This window comes from Lytechinus variegatus, chromosome 16, assembly GCF_018143015.1.
Source record: "Lytechinus variegatus isolate NC3 chromosome 16, Lvar_3.0, whole genome shotgun sequence".
Lineage (NCBI taxonomy): Eukaryota > Metazoa > Echinodermata > Echinoidea > Temnopleuroida > Toxopneustidae > Lytechinus > Lytechinus variegatus.
Window position 1 is genome coordinate 21794121 of NC_054755.1, and position 13416 is coordinate 21807536.

Sequence of the window (13416 nt, forward strand, 5' to 3'; positions counted from 1 at the left end):
TCGTTGCAAACTTGAACATTTTTGTGAAATGGGCCAAAGATCAAGGGAGCAGAGATGCCAAGTTCATAGACCAGCTATGCGTGAGATTTTCTGTGAATCTGAGTGAGATCACAGACATTGTGTACATTGTATATGGGGATAGGCTGTGATAGTTGCGTGAGACAGAGATTTGAGGGGATGAACAAGAGTCCAAATTGCTTGAGTCTCACGCATAATGCGTGAGACTTGGTAGCTCTGTGGGAGTGTTTCCCAAATATTTTCAGATCTGATAACTTTCCTTTGATTTTGGTTGGCTCAGACTAAGGCTATTTTATTGTGTTAGAAGATGTATTTATGGATCTCGTCCAAAGATGTTTCCAAACATGTTGACTTGTTATCAAAATTTACAAGTCAACATACCCTGTAATGGTCAGATACGAATTCTCAGACAAAATTTCCTGTCTACTTGTTGGAAACATCTGTCTCCCTACTTCAATACTTATTTCATATGATCTTGCTTTTGTTTTCCATTATTTAACACACATGCCATCAGATAAATGACAGATGTGACACCTTCAGTCACCGTGACTTAATTTATAAAGCCAACTGGAAATGGGCAGTACCATGCAGCCTCATTAACTCAACACGCCATCCTGTACAACTGAAAGACTACATGTACTCTCAAAGGATATCTAGTAAACTGTTTAGTCTGTGATGCCACATGCTGCTCACAGACTTCCTTGAGCTGGTCATAGAGGGAGGCAGACATCTTGTGTGAGCACATGTTTTCGACTGCCTGGTAGAGTTCCTCGAGACTGTACTTGATGGGCCTGCTCTTGTGGATGGCTTGGACGGCCTCCTTTAGTCTGTCCCATGTCTGCTGCTGGTAGTTGGCTGGGAGGACTGGCTTGACTGTTGAACAATGAAGAGCAAACATAAAATTTACATAATATTAATAACAAATAACAGGCATTTACATTTATACAGTGCATATCAAAAAAAAGTTTACACTTTGAAAAAATCCTGTAAAATTCTACATTTGTAATATCCTGAAGATTTTTCCACATTTTAACATTGGTACAGATCCATTTAAGCAAATGACGATATGACTAACGAAAAATATTTCCGCTTGAGTGAGCACCACTTACTTTTGAAAAGTTAGTGAAAAATCATTTGCGCAGAACCTTGAAATAGTTATGCGAATAAAAGTAGTCCTTAATCATGAAGAACATGTGGAATTTAGCTATTAAAATTAATTTGAAGATATCTTTTCTTTTTGACTTGTTTCCTGCCCAAAACACTTCAAAGTGTGTATTTTGCACCACCCCACTCCCCTTACACACCAAGGCCATCGTGACGATATTTGCTTTACACTGAGCTGAAATTTACATAAAATGGCTAAGGCTTGATTTTCACTTTTTAATCATTTTCAAGCTTGGGAAAAGTGTGGAGACACAAGTATTAAATGAAATGTAAACCCATTTTAAATGATAATAACTTAGTGAAAAAATGCTGGAGATGTCTGATATAAACTTTTGTTCAGATTCAGTTATGTCATCAGATCCAGCTGGCACAAAAATGGTAAAATTGTGCTTACTAAGTGTTGAGGTTTCAATTTGGGTGGCAAAATTGTTACAAAATACTTGAATGTATCCGTTTTACTACAATTGACTAAAAGTGCAAGGGAAATTCATGAAAAATGCTTCTGAGGGTAAGTTTCATTTCGCCTTTTCCCCTTGACACAGCGTGAAAACGAGCATTTCTGCGCAAACAGATTTTCGCCAGCTTTACATAAATGGACAGTGCTCACTCAAGTGTAACATTCTGTCAAAACTTTTACTTTCATTGGATAGATGAGACCCAAACCCAAGATTATATGTGAAAAAAATTACCCACATGTTATATATTTTTTAATTCCCAGGGCTTTTTCAAAGTGAAAACTTTTTTTGATACGCACTGTATAGCACTTCATACATTCCGTTTCTAAACACTGTACATTGCAATTACATTGTATTACCCAGTCATTGGATCCTGGCACGCCCACACACATTGTATGCACTTTCTCCAAGAATGATTATAAATTATTTTTACCTGGCACAGCAATGCCTTGATCTGCAAAAAAGACAATCCCATATGTAACAAGGTGTCATTTTTTCCACAAATGAACAAAATACACAAGTTTGACCTATCATATTTTATATTGATCTTCATTCATGTCAAAACCTACAATATGAGACATTGTTGCTCATTGCCAAATGATTAGTTACAGCTGAAAAAATGTCTTGCTGTGTATAATCCTGTAGAACTGTCATAAAAGTACTTTAAAGCTTTCTCTACAAATAATCTTTTGTGCTCTCTGCAGTTGATACATAATGTATTAAGTGCCGGACGCATTGGAGAGTAACCTCGCGGTAGCAAGTTATTTCTACTTTCCATGTGTCTCCACTCCAGACTCCTATGGTTTTTCCATCAAATTCATCTCAACATATTCATGTCCATTTTGAATTTCTATGAATTATTATAGCACAATGGACAAGCTGCAACTCGAAAAGAAAAGAATTTGAAATCCTCAGTCATGTTTTTTCAAGATAACCACTTTCATGTTTCATCATCATCCATCCCCCTACAGACCTCCTAACATTTAACAAAGAAAATCCTAAAAAGCTTGCAACTGTACGAAGGAGCGTCGGAGCAGGTGGAAGGTGTGGCATAGGGGTGTCCCCCACCCATGGTAAGTACTTTTTTTTTTCAATTTTTAATATGTACCAAGTATGAACAAAATTGATGCAGAAATAAGGAATTGAGACCAAGTTGAACAAAAACTTCAAACAAGGATGAACATGACCTCATATCATTTGACCTTTTGACCCCTAGATGACCTTTTGACATGATCATTCTCATATGGTCACATGAGGTATTACCCCCAAGGATTATATGTACCAAGTATGAACATAATTGATGCAAAAATAAAGAAATGAGAGTAGGTTGAACACAAACTTTTGCATTTTTAACAGACCAATGGACTAACCATGGACCTACTACTCAGAGGTAGGTCCATGGACTAACTGACCAACACACTAACGGACGAGCAGGAAACTTGAAAGTTGGAAAAGTGATTGGTAGGTCTCTACTGAACTTCGTTCAGATGAGACAAAAAGTGGCAGTCAAGAGTTAATAGCATTTAGGGTCAGCCAATGATCATTAAAAGATCAGAAGGTATATTACTAATTTTTGTATTACAAAAAATGGTTACTTTATTAATTATTCAAGTTTACTTTTCAAAGAATATAAATTATTCCTTTGAAGAATAAATTTATAATAAAGACCATGAAATGCCAGTATTGAATATCAACAAGTGGAATGCCTCTGGCCGTCTCACCTGCATCACGCGGTTCAATATAGCAGCAGTGCTGACTTTGAATACTACTCTAACTCGCACAAGATGTTCAGTGATACATGGTTACTCTTATGTCCTCTTTTTATGAACTAGACCAATAAACTTACAGAGATATGATGGTTATTCAACAGATACACCCAATTCGGCCAAAGTTCATTGACCTTTGACCTTGGTCATGTGACCTGAAACTCAAACAGGATGTTCAGTGATACTTGATTACTCTAATGTCCAAGTTTAATGAACTAGACCAATAAACTTTCAAAGTTATGATGGTAATTCAACAGATACCCCCGATTCGGCCAAAGTTCATTGACCCTAAATGACCTTTGACCTTAATTATGAGACCTGAAACTTGCACAAAATTTTCAGTGATGCTTGATTACTATTATGTCTAAGTTTCATGAATCAGATCCATAAACTTTCAAAGTTATGATGGGAATTCAACAGATATCCCCAATTCGGCCAAAGTTCATTGACCCTAAATGACCTTTGACCTTGGTCATGTGACGTGAAACTCATGCAGGATGTTCAGTGATACTTGATTAACCTTATGTCCAAGTTTCATGAACTAGGTCCATATATTTTCTAAGTTATGATGACATTTCAAAAACTTAACCTCAGGTTAAGATTTCGATGTTGAATCCTCCAACATGGTCTAAGTTCATTGACCCTAAATGACCTTTGACCTTGGTCATGTGACATGAAACTCTAATAGGATGTTCAGTAATACTTGATTAACCTTATGGCCAAGTTTTATTAACTAGGTCCATATACTTTCTAAGTTATGACGTCATTTCAAAAACTTAACCTCAGGTTAAGATTTGATGTTGACGCCGCCGCCGCCACCATCGCCGTCGGAAAAGCGGCGCCTATAGTCTCACTTTGCTTCGCAGGTGAGACAAAAATGATAATATACAAAGGAAAAAAGTTAAATAAAAATGTTGAGAGAAAGAGGAAAATAAATGAAGAATAATGAAGATTATTGATTGCCTTTTTTATAAACCATTACAATCGATCACGGTTACATGTACATGCATATTGTAAAGCATTTTCCATGCATTTTTAGGCTTTTTAGCTGTAAAAAAACAAGTTTTTATCACAAAACAACCAGGGTTTTTTTTTTTAGGAAACAGAGACCTTAAAATGGCATTTTTGAATACCAAAGTCATAGTATAAAAAAGGGAAAAAGATTTTTGTTAACATTGAGAGAAAAAAAGGAAAATAAATGAAGGCATATAGTAGAGCATTTTCCATGCATTATTAGGCTTTTTAGCTGTAAAAAAAAGTTTTCATCACAAAACAAGGGGGTTTGGGGGAGGGAAACATTAGTAAATTGATATTAATCAAATAAATGATAGAAAACAACCTTTACGAAGAAGATCATTTCAACAAAACTTTGCAAACAATACTCTCTATTTTTAGTAACCAACAAATAATTACATTGAATATTCTACAATACATAGTTCTTGGTTGTTTCACAACTTTTAAGAGTAATGAATCTTTGTCAGTTTACTGATGAAATTTGTTTCTTTGGTTAAACTGCATCCAACTTTTCAAGATAATAAAGCCGGGAAAAGGTGTGTTTAATTACTAAGAATCATGGTACATGTATATTTTCAAAACTATGATGAAACGATTCCTAGTTTTCTTCATCTAGAGGCTGCAATTAATTAAAAAATGAAGAGAAAACATAACTTTTTGCAGTTTTGGTTGTTTGGAATTCTATCAAATTTAATTTTGTATTTTCCTAAAATAGTATGAACACAGACTCTACTACATGACATAAATAACTAATGCACTGGAAATACACTTTCTTTGTTAACAGCTAACAGCAAAATATAAAGATATATCTGAAAAACATTGTAATGTCCAGGGGCAGATCTAGGATTTTCTAAAAGAGGGGGCACATTTTCCTGAAAAAATTTAGACAAGCAAAAAAGAAAAGGTCCTCACTTGTGTACAAGCGACATATTCCAATTAAAATATATGTTGACTTTGAAAAGGGGGGGTTACGATTGTATGAAAATGGCATATTACATAAAAATTTTGATTAAGGTTCCCAAAAGGCAGAGCGCAAGTCGGATGTGCCCTCCCCCTTAGATCCGCCAGTGGTAATATCAGGGGGGTATTCTGAAAAGTCTTGCAAGTTTCCACTGAAATATCCTTTTAAGTTACCCATTTAATGGAGCGCTAATGTACCTCCAAATTCGTATTCTGAAAACTCTATTAGCGCTCAATTAAGTCTCTTTAGGCCACTCCCCTACTGAGCCGAATTAGCCAACCAAATGCGCTCTCACAACGTAAATTTTTCTCTTAGCGCGCAGTGTCTCTTCACTTTGCTGCCTTGCAGCGCAGCGCTCGGCTGCTGCAGGTGCACTGCACCACGATCTTGATACAAAGAATTTTTGCTGAAAAATAATGCTTAAGCATATTTGCATCGGAGATTAGAAGTTCGTTATGTTGTTGAAATTTAACTGTCGTCTTTTCCTTTTCTCTCTCATTTATTGTACTTTTGTGCTTTTCTCTTTTTTTCGAACGCGTTCTGATTTTTCACAACCCCCTCTACACATCTAATCCATTTGTAGCTTTCTTTCTTTTCCTTTTTTTTACAATATTTTATTTGCCTCTGTCTCGGGGCCATGATAGGGGGGGGTCTTCTTTAACTTAATTCCTACTTATTTTAAAAACTACATACTTTTCATTTACAGGGCACGACAAACCCGCTTGCCCGGGGCAAGTGAAAATGATGTGCGGGCAAGCACCTCTCAAAGGGCAAGTGGTTGTTGCGTCTTTTTTTTTCTGTACCGTACCTCGTTTTTCCATAAATCATCCAAAATCCACACTCAAAATCATGAATCAGCCTTAAAAAATAGCGAGTAGCGCAGTTTCAAATTCCGAAATTGCGTTATTTTTTCTGTACCACGTATTTCCATACATGGTACGGTACCAGGTATGAAAAAAATCAACGCAATGGCCGGGAAACAGTTGAATGTAGAAAAGGGGTCCATTATGACTACCACCATGTGCAATTTCTAATGCACATTTTCCCCCTTCCGATATCACAATTCTGTGATAAAATAATTAGAATTACACAGGAAATAAATCACAGAGTCTAGTAACCTCGCATTGGTGAGTTGTCATGTCATTCGGCTTTGCTTTTCAAAACGGCCTATTAACATCCAAAATAACTTGCCGTATTTGTTAATTATAACTTAAAATTCATTTGTTCCCCTTTTTGAGGGGATGAGGTAAATATCAGACAACAAATCATCAAACAAAGCTCCATCTATTTTACAAGGCCGGCGGGAGGCTCACACACGTGCACATACTAGCTAGCCAGTCTGAGCTCTGTCTCTCTGCCAGAGCTCTGGGGGACAATTCGCTCAGTAAAGGCCTCAATGATGGTGATTTTCTGTTTCAGACAGAGTTTACATTTCGGGTATATTATTCAAAACTTCCAATAAAGTTTGATGATTTCTTCCTTGTCATGTATATTTAAGTTATTAATGAATACATTCTCACCAAATTTAGACTCCCCCATAGAGAAATGCAATTTTCGTAGAAGTCTGCGTTTTCAAAGAACTTCAGGAAAAGTTAGGGTATGTGGGCCTTTATTACATGGCCGAGTACAGGTTATTGTACTGGAATAGGCGAAGTAGAAATTAGATATTGAATTCATTTATATCAAAGTTCAACTCAGAGTCACACCCACACAAACACACGCACACACACACACACACCCAAGATTCTAAGCATAGTGAAAAAAATTACTTAAAAATCATACAATATTAAATAATGTTACTAATAATTCATTAATATAAAGTGAACAGGTATTCCTCAAAATAGAAAAAAAAGTAGCATGTGAAAACATGTAGATAAAATTATTGACCGAGTGGAACATCATAAAATGATGAAGAAAAGACTTGATGGTTTCCAAATAATTTTTTTTTTTAATCAAGGAAATATGGAAAATAAATGACCATCTCATGGATTTAAAGATGCAAAATGTGAAATTTTAGCCACTCCACTTTTGATGATAAAATATTTTTTTCCGAGTCAATAAAGAGCTGAACATTTTTCACTGGCTTTCTTTATAGTTTCCAACTACGGTAAATGAAAGCAATTCTAAGGAAATATGTTACGCAGGTAGCCATTTCATGGATTTAAAGATGCAAAATATGAAATTTTAGCAACTTTTGTTGAAGGGTTTTTTAAAACCTTAAATAGCCATAAAATATTGATTTTTTTTCTCCAAAATAAACATAAAGACTCAGGCCTACGTTGCTGAAAATATCCTTTTCAATGTGTGTTCTTTTATACTGAACATGATTCTCAATTGTTATTTAGTATACCGTAATAAAAATAAGAGTAGTGCCGTCATGATGAAAAAATAATTTAAAAAATTGGGCAAGCGGTTTTTTCTATCGGGCAAGCAAATTTTTTCATCACTTGCCCAACTGGGCAAGTGACGAAAAAAATTTTTGTAGAGGCCTGCATTTATATGAGAAATCTTCTCCAACAAAATTTGAATAAACAAGCATAATTTTTAAAAAAAGCCGAAATTTTATTGAAATTTGAAGTACAAACGTTATGACACAGGTTTTCATAGGTGGGGAAAACGATGGCATCACTCGCTATTTTTTCTTGTGTATTTTATTCTATATTCGTTTAAATACTAAAGGGGTCTATGCTTATTTTTTCATTGTCAGAAACAAGGATTGATTCACCCCTGCACATTGCTGCATCTACCGTGATTTGGAAATTTCATTATTGTCAAAAAAAGTGTGCAAAAACAAAATAGTTTATGATGCTAATAATAAAATAAAATATAGAAAAATAATAGTCATGTTTTCCCTATAAGTACACAAATATTTCTGTCTCCTTTTTCCCCTTTTCTAATTTATTACCAAATATAGTCCCTAGGCCCTATTCCTTGTTTTACTTGTTTATACACCACCTTTCCCCCCTTTATTCTATTCCCTTTTTAGCTCTCTCCTTTATTCTCTTCCTTCCTCCTAGTATTAAACCGATTTGATATTTATACGAAATGAAAGCCACATTTAGCAAGATATGATGAGACTTAATGGACCTCTTATCACCATTATCTTTCTCCACTGGAAAGTCCGTTAATTGAGCGCTATGAGACTTTTCAGAATACCAAAAGTCTCGTAACTACTCAATTAAGTCTTCGCGCGGTCATAACGCGTACTATTGCAAGTGCACGCAATGCAACCCTGCCAAATAAGGAAAGGGGCACTTAAGCTAAAGTGACTTTTCAGAATACCAAAATGCTAATTGAGCGCTAATTGACCGCTAATTGAGCTTTCAGAATACTGCCCCAGATCTTTAGAATAATATCAACTCTGAAGGAGTAAGACAATCTGTTCAAATATCATGAATATTCAAATGTCATAGTTCATCATTTGTAACGTGTTTAGCTTAGTTTCGCTATGCACTTTGTTTACAAATGAGATTTATGGCTATTAGTATTCACATTTGAACAGATGGTCATAATGGCCCCCCCCCCCCACACCACCAGTTGTCATGGTTGTTCAGCTTCAGACTAACTTACCAGACTTCAGTTCAGAGGCAGATTCATTTTTCATTCTCAAAATGGCAAAATCTAGTTCTATTTTGGTAGCCAAACATCTCTAAAATAAAAGACTTAATCTAAGCATTGCCAGTTTCTCAATTCAGAATGTGTTTCTGATTGTGAAATTTGCGATTTCATTCATTCAATTGTCTAACTTAAATACGGTATGTCTTAAAGGGGAAGTTCACCCTGACAAACAGTTTATTGTAAAAATAGCAGAAAAAATAATAAAAAATATTGCCGAAGGTTTGAGAAAAATTCATCAAGTAATTAAAAAGTTATTAGAATTTCAATTATTTGATTTGTGACGTCGTATGCGAGCAGAAATCCTACATGTACATAGCGAATGGTAAAAAATCAATGAAATGTCATTTTCTCAGAAAATTGAAAATGGTTTTCACTGTAACTTTTGTATATCAATAGACAAATCATTTCACACCCGATCATGAATAGAAAACAAAATTAAGTCATCAGGAACCATATAAAATTTGAAATTCATGCATTTTATATTACATAACACATGGGGCAGCTGCTCGTTTATGACATCACAAATCCAAAACTTTGAACTCTAATAACAGTAGAGGCGCTGGTCAGAAAATTGGGATCGTCCCAGTTTACAGGGACTGTCTCAGTTTATAAGGATTTCTTCACACAAGAAATCTAGGAAAGTTCATTCACCTGTCAAGTGCCGACACCAATCAAGTGTGCTAGTCAATGTAAACATATCACGTTTCATAACAAGATTATTGGAAGACGGTAAGTCATGAAAAATAGACGGTGAACTGGGGGGAATTGAGGTCACTGAATCTATTTTTAGCACTCTCAATTTCCGTAATTGCTGTCTTTGTCCCGTAGGGGGAAGTGAAAAAAAACGTCCCCATAAACAAGGACAGTCTCAATTTATCAAGACATGATTTGTCTTGGTTAATGAGGATATCCTTGTTTTCTGGGACAATCCCAATTTTTGGACCAGCACCTCTACTGAATAACTTTCTTACTCTTAACGGATTTTCCTCAAACCTTCACCAATATTTTTTACTATTTTTTCTGCTATTTTTACAACAAAGTTTTCTTCAGAGTGAACTTCCCCTTTAAGTCTAGGCCTAGTCTTAATTATTCTTAATTGACAAAAGAAAAGACTTCATTCTTCTGCCTCCTCCTAAGATTTGGGCCTACCATCATGACCATGCCTACCTTTGAAATTCTTTATAACAAGCTTTTTAGAGGTCCCTGGTTTGTTATTCACGAGAGGTGATGACCTGCTATTGAACCCGTTATTAGACGGATTTAATGCAGAAAAGTTCGCTCTTTTGGGCGTCGCTTCACCCATGTTTTTGCCTTCCGACGACTGCCTGTGTTCGCCGGTGCCGAGATCTTCCCTGGCTCTCTTCGTGTGAAGGTGATTGTTATCAGACGCTCTACGCTTTCGCGTGTTCGCCTCCAGGGTGGTCTTGCATGAGGCAATCTTTTCTTTGCTTGAGAGAGGCATGCATCACTTTCAGAATAACAATTATGAGACAAAAGTTGAGCGAATTCTACTTTGTTTTCACTTCCAAAAATTCGTCACTTCATTAGTGTGTATTGCAATATGGCTTCACGTACGGAACTCTGGGAAGACATGTAATGTCAAATGTCGATTCTTTATATCACATCCGCGGCGATCGCGCATGTAAAATAGACTGCATTCTACCATATCTGGGAAGAAGGCCAACGCATGAAGAGCGCGTCGTAGCCTCCCAATAGAGTAGAGAAATTACACCAGCTCAATAAAAAGGTCGTTGACCCTGCTATCCAGTGATCGATCCCCCAAAGAGGAAAACCGATTAATTTGGTTCTTGAAATTCATCTTTGGCTTTGCCGACATGTAACTGTAAGCGCTAATTTCTTCATTATTCTAGAATTTCAGCTCCTGTATATTTTTCTGTTTCTTCTGTCTGTATCATATTTTACTGAGATATTTATTTGATCGTGTGAATTGTGTAGAAATGATCATTATGATTGTCGACGTAAAATAAAAAGACTCAGTTAAGATGAGTCCAATGTCAACTGTAGTCCCACGTATCCGTTTTGTGGTTATAAAAAAAAATTCTCCCATGACATGTCAATATCGCATCATTATACAAGAAATTAGGCTAGTCAAGACGGTAAAGAGCTAGGATCGAAAAGTAAATGGCGCTTAACTAGCGCGCGTGCTATACAGCTGGCAGCCGTGCCGTGTTACTTTTTTCGACATGTTCGAGGAGTTTTTTACATTTTTAATTGTAATTTTTTGTTTACACACAGGTCCTGGGGCATTTTGGGGAGTGAAAGTTATATAGTCACGTATTGTATTACCGGACACTATCATATTTCCGGACGCGCATAGTACTGCGTACGAAATCAATTTCGTACCGTAAGACTTCCGCAGTTCAATTTCACAGATCAATTAAAAGAACAAGTTTGCAAAAACAAGGCGAAAAAATCCAACTTTTACCTTATTTTTCTCTAAAATGACAGAAAATGCTTAAAATATCATATAACATAGTTTTGCATTAACAATTGATCCCAATTGATCTATTTTCTGATGGCAATACGGACCTAATTTCGGGCCTGATTCGCCGAATTTTAATCTCGTCCGCTCCATCGATCAGATCGTCGACGGCGGCTAGTTCTCAAGGTATATATCCCGGCCGTCCGTGCGCGAGGTAGAGAGCCGTCAACGATCGTCTGCGCATCGATAGAACTTGACTGAGGGGTCACGATATGAACGAGCATAAATACTGGAAAGTGCCATATCGAACACGCAATCAAAAAAAATTTAAAAAAAATGAAATTAGTTAGCAAACACCAATTTATTACAAAGATCTGCTCAAAATCGATATAAGAAAGCAAACCAAAACTTAGAATTTACTCATGAGATGATATATCATGAAAAAATCACACCAACTTTTTCTTACACCATTATAATTAAGAATATTTTTACCCGTCCGTGGCGCGTCCGGAATTATGATGTAATTTGTCACGCACGAAAATAATTGTTTTTCGCGGAGGGGTATGCGGCAAGTGCGGTGCAAAGAAAACGGTTGGAAAATATAAAATAATTTCATCATATTCATAATTTTCAGAATATTTGGAATAGCAAGGTATAATTTTTCTTCATTGTATTTCCTCTAGTTGTCATTTTTAAAGCACTGAAATAAAGGTGTCCGGCAATAGGATACACTGCCATATACTCACTGTACGTATGGAGTCACTCCCCACTAACGCCTGGGACTCCTTCCTATACTTCCCCACATACGGGTACAAAACCGAAATGTTGGAAATGAAGTTGGACCCCATGTACATGTTACTTTTAGGGCTAGATCTTTTAGAGGGAAAGTAGAATTCTCGGGGGCGAAAGTTTCTGGTTTTGTACCCGTATGTGGGGAAGTATAGGAAGGAGTCCCAGGCGTTGGTGGGGAGTGACTCCATTCGTACAGTATATAACTTTCACTCCCCAAAACGCCCCAGGCTAGTCACAGCACAGACAGCGCGCTCGACTCTCATTTTCGTTTAGCCGCCATTAGGGGGTTAACCATATTGTGGGAAATGGCCTTGAAAATGCAGTTGAAATTCACCGAAAAACAATAAATTAGTAATTTTTCCAAAATCATGCAGTATTAAAGTAAAGTAGCTTATTCTATACTTCTTACGCAACCTCCACACGACTCGTCAAAACTTACTCAGTTACTCAGTTACTCAGTACTTCATGATTGCATCTACATGTATTTGAGCCTTAAATGAATAGCGGCCCTTCCAACAGCGCTGTTGATCGCCGACCTCACTGGAGGAAGAATACAGGAGAGAGAGAGAGATGGGGGGACCTAAAGCTACGCACTTTTTTTCAAACAATATTAATAATTGTAAACTTATATTGAGCAATTTGTATTTGGATATACTCAACTGCGCATTACAATACATAACAGATGGGCAGAAAAACAATTATTAACAATAACAGGATAGGCCTTAGCTAGCAGCCGTATGTTTCGAGGAGTTTTTTAACATTTTTTTTTTATTTCTCCTCATACACAGACGGCTCGCTATCGTGCAGCCACCATTAGGGGACTTGAAATGCAAAATCCACCCGTCGGGGCTCTTCAATTTTTGTCTTTAATGAATAAAAATAATGAAAATTAAAGCGAGCAAAATGCAAATTGATATTCCCTCTTGGCATTAATTGCCAAAAAACAGAGAAAAATAAAGTTAAAAGGAACAAAAACAGTGACCTCGGCTGTGGTGCAAATTCACTTCCCCGTTTTATCCGATCTTAAGTACGTAAACATATGGCCATTGAGTCCCCTGTACAGATCGCACTAGAACTTCGGTCTCTGTATTTGGTGAGTGAAGCCAATGGAGTTCAGCTGAACAACCAACATAACAGAGACCGAAGCTTTTGGTCTAGATAGGCCTACGCAAAAATTTTAGAAGT

The 13416-nt window shown here is 36.5% G+C and overlaps 2 protein-coding genes across 2 annotated transcripts in view; one reads left to right on the forward strand and one right to left on the reverse strand.

Moving 5' to 3' along the window:
• LOC121430336 (cullin-4A-like) overlaps positions 1-10602 on the reverse strand; it is a 30686-nt gene extending 20084 nt beyond the window's left edge. Inside the window, exons 1-2 of the mRNA XM_041627617.1 lie at positions 10164-10602; positions 672-891 (exon numbers count right to left, since the gene is read on the reverse strand). Of these exons, the coding sequence (XP_041483551.1) occupies positions 672-891; positions 10164-10458 (515 nt within the window). The 5' untranslated portion in view covers positions 10459-10602. The remainder of the gene's footprint in view (positions 1-671; positions 892-10163) is intronic.
• A 150-nt stretch (positions 10603-10752) lies between these two features.
• LOC121430335 (peroxisome biogenesis factor 1-like) overlaps positions 10753-13416 on the forward strand; it is a 39702-nt gene continuing 37038 nt past the window's right edge. Inside the window, exon 1 of the mRNA XM_041627616.1 lies at positions 10753-10839. The gene's annotated coding sequence lies outside the window, so the exon portion shown is untranslated. The remainder of the gene's footprint in view (positions 10840-13416) is intronic.